General features: G+C 41.3%; 1 protein-coding gene across 1 annotated transcript in view; it reads right to left on the bottom strand.

The window, feature by feature from the left end:
• Nucleotides 1-13,332, bottom strand: part of LOC128666882 (myosin-16-like) — a 357,676-nt gene that overhangs the window by 210,194 nt on the left and 134,150 nt on the right. The window contains exon 8 of the mRNA XM_053721692.1: nt 12,321-12,537. Coding sequence (XP_053577667.1) covers nt 12,321-12,537 — 217 coding nt within the window. The remainder of the gene's footprint in view (nt 1-12,320; nt 12,538-13,332) is intronic.

Raw genomic sequence — 13,332 nt, 5'->3', positions numbered from 1 at the left:
AGCAAAAGACAAGGGGAAAGAGAGAAGAAGGAGAGAAAAATAATAAAAGAATAATAAAAAAAAAATATATGCACTTATAACTTAGTGGCACCGCTGATTGTGTACTGTGTGCATGAACACATTCTGGGGACCCCCTGATTATGGGTAAACAAAAATTGTTTATTTCCCAAGTGGCAGTGAAAAGAAAAACAAAAAACAAACAAAAAAACACATGTGCCAGTGAGAAAAAAAAAAATTAAACAAGAAAGTGCACCTATGACCATAGTGCACTCCTAATTATGTTCTACGTGCAAATACACTTTCTAAATGCCATAAAAATAGGGGTCCAATCAAACAAAAAATATTTATTTTCCAAGTGTCAGTGAGAAGAAAAAAAAAATTCATCCACCTCCCCCCTCCCCACATAGGATTATAGAGCTTTACCAAACCTAAAATGCAAGAAACAAAAAAAGTGTCTACAATCAAACAGAACAAAATTCTCTTAAATAACCAATACATATTTGTTTATCTAGACCCTAAAGCTATATGTTCATAGATGTCAGTTAGAATTTAAATCTAAAAATTTCTGTGCTTCTTGAGGGGAATCAAAAAATGTTGGCCCCCTATCAGTTTGAATTTTTAATTTTGCAGGGTACAAAAGAAAAACTTTTGTGCCTTCGTTGTTTAAATTTGTGCATAATGTAGAAAATTCCTTACGTTTTTGTTGTCAAATCCAATGAATAATCTTGAAAAATAAGCAATTTTGACCCTTCATATATAACTGAACCTGCTTTTCTATATGCTTGTAATATAGCCACTTTCACTTGACAGTGTAATAGTCTGCATGCAACCTGTCTTGGATATTTATTATTACCCTCACTCTGTTTTTCCAGTCCTATTCTCTGCACCCTTTCCATACTATTCTTTAGTTCTTCCAATGGGAGATTTAATAGTTTGGGGAGAATAGTTTCACAAAAATGTATCAGCTCATATGCTTTAATTGTTTCTGGAATCCCTAATATTCAAATGCTATTACGTCTTGATCTATTTTCTAAATCCTCAAGTCTCTGATAAAGCATTAGATTCTGTTTAAGTACTCTCCATTTTATTGGAATATAGTGAAGAGATTTCCTCTAAGTCAGATACTCTCTCTTCTAACTCTGTAAATCTTGTGGTTATTTGTTTAATTTCTTCAGTAAAATTATCTAGGCCTTTTTGCAGATTATCTATTTTAGGGATGAAAATTGAAGATATTTGTTGTACGATGTAATGAGAGTCTTTATCTATGCTCAAACTTTCTGTTGCTATAGTTGAAGACTCATTTTGTGAGCTGCTGGTGCAATGCTGAATACGGTAAGCGTATTGCTCGCCGTATTCAGCGAAGTCTGGCGGACCTGATCCGCACTGTCGGATCAGGTCCGCCAGACTTTGATAAATTGGAGCCCAGGTCTCTATTTGACCAATACATACATTTATTACCCAAGAAAATATTGTACAAATAATAATTTTCAAACAATACCACCTTATATTTCACACCTTTGCGATTGTTAGACTTTGCAATTGTTATGCTAAAAAATAGCAGTGGTTCCCCTGCTTATTTTATATTATGAACCATAGGATTTCTCTTTCTCCTTTACGCCCTTAATCTAATTGCAAAAATAGATCACCAAAGAAAGAATAGAGACAAAAGGCCAAACATATGCACTGTTATCTACAGGGTAGCTAATTGTTCCACTTATATAGGTTGAGAGATAGAATCTTTTAGCAAACATATAATGCAGCAGTCACCCAGGTTTTATCTTTGTACTTTCTTCTTTTATAACTCTTGCCAATTACAGTGCTGTTCTCCAAATCCTAGATAACAAACCGCTTGCAGTATAAGAACAATTGACATTCATAAAGAGATATAGCTCTGCTTTTATCTTGGAAAAAACAAACAGCAAGAAGTGCAGCTTCCTCAGCCTATTGAAGGGCAAATTCCAAGTATACGTGTGCTTTTTCTAGTATCTTGCCAAGTCACACAGTAGAGAAGAAAGAAATAGCATGCTTTTTAAGCCCAGCAAGAATCCGAGTATATGTGTGCTTTTTCCAGTAGCTTATCAAGTCACACAATAAAAAAAGAGAGAAATAGCCTGTTTTTTTTTTTTAGCCCAGCATACTGTAGTTTGTTCTCACAATAAAGAAGTTCTATAACGTTTCCAGATTATAGCCTTGTTTTAGCAGTTACTCACAGCACCGACTCTAATCTCTGAGTCTTTCACCGGAATCCTCTCGCAGCACTCGTGGGCAGGATCCGCTCGGCTGTGGCCTTCACTACTCCCAGCTCTGTAATCCATTACGTTCCTGTCTCTCTCAAGCCAAATTCACATAATGACTGCCTCTCTCACGCAACACCGGTGGGAGAGAGGGGCCTTTCAACTTCCAAGGTCTGGCTCTTTTTCCTCCAGCTCAGATACAGCTACTCAGTCTGTGTAGCGCAGACAATACTGCGTGACTTGAGGTGAGCTCTCTCACTTTAGCACACAAATCACTCCAGGACTTGGGGTTGCGGCACATTCATTCCCCGCCAACAATTCTGGAGGTTGCTCTCACAGCCTAATTGTCAGGGTGCCAGGAATCAGACGAGACGAGAAGTGCAAAAATAATCACACCTTTATTAATAGCAAAAAATAATAAAAAGTCCACAAGTCAAATAACAAGCCAGGAATCAAAACCAGAGCTGGTAGTCAGACGAGCCGAGTCAGGAGCCAAAGTGAATAGTCAGACGAGCCGGAATCAGGAACAAAGAAAACAGCAGAGTCAGGAACAAGCCAGGGATCAGGAACCAGGAAGGACGTCAGGCAGCCAGGTAATACACAGGAACTCTCACAAACAGGTCTGAGACAACGCAAAGGCAAGGCATACTGAACAGAGGACCTTTAAATAATAAGTGATGACATCACAATTCTGAGACTGCATCCTGTCTCACATGGATGATGCACACCAGTCTGGCCAAAAAAGGAAGTGCAGGAATTAAGCAGCATCCCCCCACAATGCACCATAGTCAGGAAGAGAGGGTAGTAAAAAGGCTGCCAGCAGCACATGGCAAACACAACAGTGAAAAAACCCTGACACTAATGCTTGCACGTCCTGCGTCTAGGCTCCTCCCTGGAAGTCCTCCTGTATTTGTGTTTTTATTATCCAGACGGCATCTTTTATCTTCATCCTTCCGACGCGGAGCGGCTCCATCTTCAAGACATCCGGCGCGGAGCATCCTCTTTATACGTTCTCAGTCGTACACTGAAGGTTCCCTTTAAGGGACGTCATCCAAGATGGCGTCCCTTGAATTTCGATTGGCTGATAGAATTCTATCAGCCAATCGGAATTAAAGGGTAAAAAATCCTATTGGCTGATGCAATCAGCCAATAGGGTTGAGCTTCAATCCTATTGGCTGACCCAATCAGCCAATGGGATTGAGCTTGCATTCTATTGGCTGTTCCAATCAGCCAATAGAATGCAAGCTCAATCCTATTGGCTTCCTCTAAACTTCTTTCACTCACATTCTCCTTTGGTCTCTCACAATCCACCCTATTCTCTCCTCACTCACCGTAATAGACACTCCATCAACCTGGTATTTCCTACCTCTGCTCTACAGGGAGTGCAGAATTATTAGGCAAGTTGTATTTTTGAGGATTAATTTTATTATTGAACAACAACCATGTTCTCAATGAACCCAAAAAACTCATTAATATCAAAGCTGAATAGTTTTGGAAGTAGTTTTTAGTTTGTTTTTAGTTATAGCTATTTTAGGGGGATATCTGTGTGTGCAGGTGACTATTACTGTGCATAATTATTAGGCAACTTAACAAAAAACAAATATATACCCATTTCAATTATTTATTTTTACCAGTGAAACCAATATAACATCTCAACATTCACAAATATACATTTCTGACATTCAAAAACAAATCAGTGACCAATATAGCCACCTTTCTTTGCAAGGACACTCAAAAGCCTGCCATCCATGGATTCTGTCAGTGTTTTGATCTGTTCACCATCAACATTGCGTGCAGCAGCAACCACAGCCTCCCAGACACTGTTCAGAGAGGTGTACTGTTTTCCCTCCTTGTAAATCTCACATTTGATGATGGACCATAGGTTCTCAATGGGGTTCAGATCAGGTGAACAAGGAGGATATGTCATTAGATTTTCTTCTTTTATACCCTTTCTTGCCAGCCACGCTGTGGAGTACTTGGACGCGTGTGATGGAGCATTGTCCTGCATGAAAATCATGTTTCTCCTGTTAAGTGTGGTCAGTCCACGGGTCATCATTACTTCTGGGATATTATCTCCTCCCCTACAGGAAGTGCAAGAGGATTCACCCAGCAGAGCTGCTATATAGCTCCTCCCCTCTACGTCACCTCCAGTCATTCTCTTGCACCCAACGAATAGATAGGATGTGTGAGAGGACTGTGGTGATTTTAATTAGTTTATTACCTTCAATCAAAAGTTTGTTATTTTATAATAGCACCGGAGTGTGTTATTCATTCTCTGGTAGAATTTGAAGAAGAATCTACCTGAGTTTTTTTCTATGATTTTAGCCGGAGTAGTTAAGATCATATTGCTGTTTCTCGGCCATCTGAGGAGAGGTAAACTTCAGATCAGGGGACAGCGGGCAGATTAATCTGCAAAGAGGTATGTAGCAGTTTATTATTTTCTGACATGGAATTGATGAGAAAATCCTGCCATACCGTTATAATGTAAACTCAGCCTTAAATGCAGTAGATGTAGCTGGTATCAGGCTGTCATGTATGTATATTTTACACTTCAGTATTCTGGGGAATGGTACTTCACTGGATTTATACTGTATGCATTGACTTAACCTATTTTGCAGGGACTTGCAATAGGTTTTAAATAACAATTAATTTATTGAGGTTAAACGTTTTTTTGCTGGCATGTAAAATCGTTTATTTCTCTGAGGTACTGGGTGAAAAAATGTTTTGGGCACTATTTTTTCCACTTGGCAATAGTTTTGTTTAAATTAAAGCAGTTTACTGATCTCTCTCACTGTTATGTGTGAGGGGGAGGGGCCATTTTTGGCGCTTTTACTACGCATCAAAAAACTCAGTCAGAAGTTCATTTTCTTCCTGCATGATCCGGTTCATCTCTACAGAACTCAGGGATCTCCAAAGCTTGTTTTGAGGGAGGTAATCATTCACAGCAGAGCTGTGAAGATTGTAGTTGACTGTGATAAAAAACGTTTATTTGTGTATTTTTTCTGCTGTCAGGGTTAGTTATCCTTTGCTAATGGGAACAATCCTTTGCTAAAATTGTATATTTCTTACAAAGATTTGATGCTATAACTTATTTATTTTCAACTGTCATAATTTTTTCTGTGCTTCTTATAGGCACAGTTCGTTTTCATATTATTGTAAATTACTTGAAAAGCATTTCCAAGTTGCTAGTTTATTGCTAGTGTGTTAAACATGTCTGATTCAGTGGAAGATACATGTGCTATATGTGCTAATGCCAAAGTGGAGCCCAATAGAAATTTATGTACTAATTGTATTGATGTTACTTTAAATAAAAGTCAATCTGTACAAACTGAACATATTTCACCTAACAACGAGGGGAGAGTTATGCCGACTAACTCGCCTCACGTGTCAGTACCTGCATCTCCCGCTCGGGAGGTGCGTGATATTGTAGCGCCGAGTACATCTGGGCGGCCATTTCAAATCACATTACAGGATATGGCTACTGTTATGACTGAAGTTTTGGCTAAATTACCAGAACTTAGAGGCAAGCGTGATCACTCTGGGGTGAGAACAGAGTGTGCTGATAATATTAGGGCCATGTCAGACACTGCGTCACAGGTGGCAGAACATGAGGACGGAGAACTTCATTCTGTGGGTGACGGTTCTGATCCAAACAGACTGGATTCAGATATTTCAAATTTTAAATTTAAGCTGGAAAACCTCCGTGTATTACTAGGGGAGGTGTTAGCGGCTCTGAATGATTGTAACACAGTTGCAATACCAGAGAAAACGTGTAGGTTGGATAAATATTTTGCGGTACCGGCGAGTACTGATGTTTTTCCTATACCTAAGAGACTTACTGAAATTGTTACTAAGGAGTGGGATAGGCCCGGTGTGCCGTTCTCACCTCCTCCGATATTTAGAAAAATGTTTCCAATAGACGCCACCACACGGGACTTATGGCAAACGGTCCCTAAGGTGGAGGGAGCAGTTTCTACTTTAGCTAAGCGTACCACTATCCCGGTGGAGGATAGCTGTGCTTTTTCAGATCCAATGGATAAGAAATTAGAGGGTTACCTTAAGAAAATGTTTGTTCAACAAGGTTTTATATTGCAACCTCTTGCATGTATTGCGCCTGTCACGGCTGCAGCAGCATTTTGGTTTGAGTCTCTGGAAGAGACACTTCAATCATCTACACTAGATGAGATTACACACAAACTTAAAGCCCTTAAGTTAGCTAACTCATTTATTTCTGATGCCTTAGTACATTTAACTAAACTTACGGCTAAGAATTCCGGATTTGCCATTCAGGCACGCAGAGCACTGTGGCTAAAATCCTGGTCAGCTGATGTTACTTCTAAATCTAAATTGCTTAATATACCTTTCAAAGGGCAGACCTTATTTGGGCCCGGGTTGAAAGAGATTATCGCTGACATTACAGGAGGTAAAGGCCATGCCCTGCCTCAGGACAAAGCCAAACCTAGGGCTAGACAGTCTAATTTTCGTTCCTTTCGTAATTTCAAAGCAGGAACAGCATCAACTTCCTCTGCACCAAAACAGGAAGGAGCTGTTGCTCGCTACAGACAAGGCTGGAAACCTAACCAGTCCTGGAACAAGGGCAAGCAGGCCAGGAAACCTGCTGCTGCCCCTAAGACAGCATGAATCGAGGGCCCCCGATCCGGGACCGGATCTAGTAGGGGGCAGACTTTCTCTCTTCGCCCAGGCTTGGGCAAGAGATGTTCAGGATCCCTGGGCGTTAGAGATCAATGTTTATTGGAAGTCTCCTTCCAATAAACATTCTGGAATTGAGAGCAGTTCTCAATGCCCTTCTGGCTTGGCCCCAGTTAACAACTCGGGGGTTCATCAGGTTTCAGTCGGACAACATCACGACTGTAGCTTACATCAACCATCAGGGAGGGACAAGAAGCTCCCTAGCAATGATGGAAGTATCAAAGATAATTCGCTGGGCAGAGTCTCACTCTTGCCACCTGTCTGCAATCCACATCCCGGGAGTGGAGAACTGGGAGGCGGATTTCTTAAGTCGTCAGACTTTTCATCCGGGGGAGTGGGAACTTCATCCGGAGGTCTTTGCCCAGATACTTCGACGTTGGGGCAAACCAGAGATAGATCTCATGGCGTCTCGTCAGAATGCCAAGCTTCCTCGCTACGGGTCCAGATCCAGGGATCCGGGAGCGGTTCTGATAGATGCTTTGACAGCACCTTGGACCTTCGGGATGGCTTATGTGTTTCCACCCTTCCCGATGCTTCCTCGATTGATTGCCAGAATCAAACAGGAGAGAGCATCAGTGATTCTAATAGCACCTGCATGGCCACGCAGGACTTGGTATGCAGATCTAGTGGACATGTCATCCTGTCCGCCTTGGTCTCTACCTCTGAAACAGGACCTTCTGATCCAGGGTCCATTCAAACATCAAAATCTAACTTCTCTGAAGCTGACTGCTTGGAAATTGAACGCTTGATTTTATCAAAACGTGGTTTTTCTGAGCCAGTTATTGATACCTTAATACAGGCTAGGAAGCCTGTTACCAGAAGGATTTACCATAAAATATGGCGTAAATACTTATATTGGTGCGAATCCAAGAGTTACTCATGGAGTAAGGTTAGGATTCCAAGGATATTGTCTTTTCTACAAGAAGGTTTAGAAAAGGGGTTATCCGCTAGTTCTTTAAAGGGACAGATTTCAGCTCTGTCCATTCTTTTACACAAACGTCTGTCAGAAGTTCCGGACGTTCAAGCTTTTTGTCAGGCTTTAGCTAGGATCAAGCCTGTGTTTAAAACTGTTGCTCCGCCATGGAGTTTGAACTTAGTTCTTAATGTTTTACAGGGTGTTCCGTTTGAACCCCTTCATTCCATTGATATCAAGTTGTTATCTTGGAAAGTTCTGTTTTTAATGGCTATTTCCTCGGCTCAAAGAGTTTCTGAGTTATCTGCCTTACATTGTGATTCTCCTTATCTGATTTTTCATTCAGACAGGGTAGTTCTGCGTACTAAACCTGGGTTCCTACCTAAGGTGGTCACTAACAGGAATATCAATCAAGAGATTGTTGTTCCATCTTTGTGTCCTAATCCTTCCTCGAAGAAGGAACGTCTGCTACACAATCTAGATGTAGTCCGTGCCCTGAAATTTTATCTACAGGCAACTAAGGATTTTCGTCAAACGTCTTCCCTGTTTGTCGTTTATTCTGGTCAGAGGAGAGGTCAAAAAGCTTTGGCTACCTCTCTCTCTTTTTGGCTTCGTAGCATAATACGATTAGCCTATGAGACTGCTGGACAGCAGCCTCCTGAAAGAATTACAGCTCATTCTACTAGAGCTGTGGCTTCCACTTGGGCCTTTAAGAATGAGGCTTCTGTTGAACAGATTTGCAAGGCTGCAACTTGGTCTTCTCTTCATATTTTTTCTAAATTTTACAAATTTGACACTTTTGCTTCTTCGGAGGCTGTTTTTGGGAGAAAGGTTCTTCAGGCAGTGGTTCCCTCCGTATAAAGAGCCTGCCTGTCCCTCCCGTCATCCGTGTACTTTTGCTTTGGTATTGGTATCCCAGAAGTAATGATGACCCGTGGACTGACCACACTTAACAGGAGAAAACAAAATTTATGCTTACCTGATAAATTCATTTCTCCTGTAGTGTGGTCAGTCCACGGCCCGCCCTGTTTTTTATGGCAGGCTAAAAAATTTTTTTGGATTATACTCCAGTCACCACTACACCCTTGGGCTTCTCCTTTCTCGTTGGTCCTTTGGTCGAATGACTGGAGGTGACGTAGAGGGGAGGAGCTATATAGCAGCTCTGCTGGGTGAATCCTCTTGCACTTCCTGTAGGGGAGGAGATAATATCCCAGAAGTAATGATGACCCGTGGACTGACCACACTACAGGAGAAATGAATTTATCAGGTAAGCATAAATTTTGTTTTTTCTTGAAGGATGCAGACTTCTTCCTGTACCACTGCTTGAAGAAGGTGTCTTCCAGAAACTGGCAGTAGGACTGGGAGTTGAGCTTGACTCCATCCTCAACCCGAAAAGGCCCCACAAGCTCATCTTTGATGATACCAGCCCAAACCAGTACTCCACCTCCACCTTGCTGGCGTCGAGTCGGACTGGAGCTCTCTGCCCTTTACCAATCCAGCCACGGGCCCATCCATCTGGCCCATCAAGACTCACTCTCATTTCATCAGTCCATAAAACCTTAGAAAAATCAGTCTTGAGATATTTCTTGGCCCAGTCTTGACGTTTCAGCTTGTGTGTCTTGTTCAGTGGTGGTCGTCTTTCAGCCTTTCTTACCTTGGCCATGCCTCTGAGTATTGCACACCTTGTGCTTTTGGGCACTCCAGTGATGTTGCAGCTCTGAAATATGGCCAAACTGGTGGCAAGTGGCATCTTGGCAGCTGCACGCTTGACTTTTCTCAGTTCATGGGCAGTTATTTTGCACCTTGGTTTTTCCACACGCTTCTTGCGACCCTGTTGACTATTTTGAATGAAACGCTTGATTGTTCGATGATCACGCTTCAGAAGCTTTGCAATTTTAAGAGTGCTGCATCCCTCTGCAAGATATCTCACTATTTTTGACTTTTCTGAGCCTGTCAAGTCCTTCTTTTGACCCATTTTGCCAAAGGAAAGGAAGTTGCCTAATAATTATGCACACCTGATATAGGGTGTTGATGTCATTAGACCACACCCCTTCTCATTACAGAGATGCACATCACCTAATATGCTTAATTGGTAGTAGGCTTTCGAGCCTATACAGCTTGGAGTAAGACAACATGCATAAAGAGGATGATGTGGTCAAAATACTCATTTGCCTAATAATTCTGCACTCCCTGTATATCTGACCTCACCTGCCACCCTTTTCCCATTTCAGACCATCACCTGGTCACCTATAATATTAATGCTACAGTAAACCCACTTCTCCATCCTGCCCCCGCAAAAATCATTCAAGATTTCAAAAATCATTCAAGATTTCAAAAATCATTCAAGATTTCAAAAATCATTCAAGATTTCAAAAATCATTCAAGATTTCCTCCCTTACACTTCTACTGTAACCTGCCCTGATCTTGCTACAACTCACTATAACAAAACTCTCTTCTCTGCACTAGACACACTTGCCACTCTCCAACTGCGCAAAACATCACGCCAACAGTTACAGCCCTGGCACTCTCAGCAAACACACTATTTGTGCGTGTCTGGAGGAAAACTCACTCTGAACCTAATTTCATACACTATAAGTTTATTCTTCATTCATACAATTCTTCCCTTCACTTAGCCAAGCAAACCTACTTAACTCTCTCTTCTGCCCTCCTGCTCCAACCCCCCCCATCTGTCTTTAGTGCTCAAGACCTGGCAGACTACTTTTTAAACAAAACACGTACTATCTGAAACAACATCCCAACACCAACCTGCAATCTTACAACAGGCCCAGTTACTTTCTCTGCCTCCCTCTTGATCTTCCATCCAGCCACTGAGAATTAAGTTTCTTCGTTACTATCTTCCTCATGCCTCACTACCTGCCCGCTCGACCCTATCCCTTCCCATTTAATACCCTCCCTGTCTTCCACCTTCACTCACATCTTCAACCTATCTCTCTACCGGTTCATTCCCATCTTCTTTCAAACATGAAAAGGTCACTCCCATACTCAAAAAACCATCCCTTGACCCCATATTCGACACAGTTGACCACCCCATCATCCTACAGACCCTTAGCTCTTTTGGCCTCTGTGACACTGCTCTTTCTTGGATTCACTCATCTTTCTCACAGGTCTTTTTCTGTGTCATTTGCTGGCAACTCCTCCTCTCCAATGCCTCTGTCTGTTGGAGTACTCAATGATCTGTTCTGGGTCCTCTACTCTTCACCATTTTTACTTCTTCACTGGGTAAACTTATCAACAGTTACGGCTTCAAATATCACCTCTATGCTAATGACACCCAGATCTACCTCTCCACCCCTGCTCTCTCTCCCTCTTTACTTTCTCATGTCAGCGACTGCTTATCTGGTATCTCTTCCTGGATGGCCTCTCACCACCTAAAGTATAACATGTCCAAGACTGAGCTCCTTCTAATCCCCCCTCAAGCTCTACGCTGACTTCTGACTTTTCTATCCCTGTCGACGGCATCACCATCTCCCAATTGCCCCAAGTTCACTGCCTCTGAGTTACACTTGACTCAAATCTATCCTTCGTCCCCCACATCCAATTCCTTTCTTTATCCTGCTGCAACCACCTATGCAATAATTCCAAGATTCATCCATTTCTGAGTGCTAACACCACAAAGCAATTAATCCACTCCCTTGTTATTTCCCTACTTGACTACTGCAATAACCTATATAATGGCCTTCCTCTTTCCCGCCTCTCCCCCCTTTAATCCATGCTAAATGCCTCTGCCAGGTTAATCCACCTTTCCCGTCGCTCTGTATCTGCTGCAACTATCTGCAAGTCCCTTCATTGACTCCCCATTCACAGCAAAATTAAATTCAAAATCCCCACCCTTACATACAAAGCTCTCACCAACGCTGCTCTCCACTACCTATCCTCTCTAATCAACAAGTATACTCCAGCCCGCCCACTAAGATCCAACAATGACCTGCTCCTTGCATCTTCAACTATCACCTCTTCCCATGCTAGACTGCAGGACTTCTGTCATGCAGCACCTACCCTCTGGAACACTCTCCCTTGTACTGTCAGGCTTTGCCCTAATCTTTCTTCCTTTAAATGCTCTCTAAAGACTTTTTTTGTTCAGAGAAGCCTACCACCCAACTCAGTAATAAATTAATTTCAATTACCTAACATTTCCCTCATCTAACTTTGCATTAACATCTTTCTCAATCTTGCAGTCCTCGCCTCCTGTTTCTCAACCTCCAATCCTTCTAGATTGTAAATTCCCATGGGAATAGGGCCCTCAATTCCTCCTGTATGTGTTTGTAACATTTTGTCTTGTCTCTTACAAGTTTGATGATATTGTTTTATTTACATGAATTGTACCCATGGACAGCACTGCGGAATATGTTGAAGCTTCATAAATAAAGTATAAGTATAATAATAAATAGTAATTATAATAGTTAATAGATCAGATTATTATTGACACTTAAATATATTCTCACCTTGAAGGGTTTTGTTCTCTCTTTTGAGAGATATGACCTGTTCGTTTGTCTCTTCAAAACCAGTTTTGATTTTGAATAGCTCAGTAGCGTACATACGACATTCCTTCTGTGAGGCCTCCAAATCTGCTTGAATCTCCTCATACTTCTGGCGCCATTCCTGAATCTGCTTATCAATTGCCCGTTGCCTTTTGTCTAAAGTAACTGAAGCGTTATTTGCCTGTAAAAGATTTTTTAAAACAAATTTTTTCAAAATTGATCTTTCAACTAATCTTTAGACAAGGTGGGTTTATTACATAAAATTATTTCTTGAAATATCATGAACATCAAAATATTGAAATATATAAAATAATGTTGCATGAAGTCTAAACAGTCCCAAATGCTAAAGAGGCACCATTTTTTATTTCATACATTTGCACACCCTCCCAATATTTGTGACTGAGAATGAGCGAAACAGCCTATTTTGTGGGTGGAGCCATTTTGGGAGGGAATATGGGTGGTTAGAGGGTGGGATTGTGAGTATTTCTGGGTGGTCCGTGGGTGGGGCTAAGGGAAATTCTGTAAAGAGGAACACACTACATATTAAAGGAACACTAAAGTCAAAATTAAGCATACATTATTCAGATAGAGCACACAATTTTAAACATCTTTCTAATTCATTTCCATTATCTAAATCTGCACAATCTTTTTATATGCACACTTTCTGAGCATATATTATGTGTGCTGTGTCTTCACCACCTTTGTTATCCCCCCAATTAGCTCCCTCAAATATTAAGTTCTCGAATCGCCACTGCTTCTGAGACACCAGCTCCTACGGCATTGGAAATTAATTCACAGAATGCACGTACTGTATATGCGTTTTGTGATTGGCTGATGATTGTCCCATGACGCAGCGGGGGAGGAATATAGAACTGACTGAAATATCTCAGAAAACAAATCTATGACTCATTTGAAGTTCAAACTAAGTGCTTTTTCATTCTCTTTTTATTATTAATGTATTTATTATGATAATCTA

This window comes from Bombina bombina, chromosome 1 (genome assembly GCF_027579735.1).
Source record: "Bombina bombina isolate aBomBom1 chromosome 1, aBomBom1.pri, whole genome shotgun sequence".
NCBI lineage: Eukaryota > Metazoa > Chordata > Amphibia > Anura > Bombinatoridae > Bombina > Bombina bombina.
Note: the sequence above shows the minus strand (reverse complement) of the source record. Positions and strands in the feature narration are given on the sequence as shown.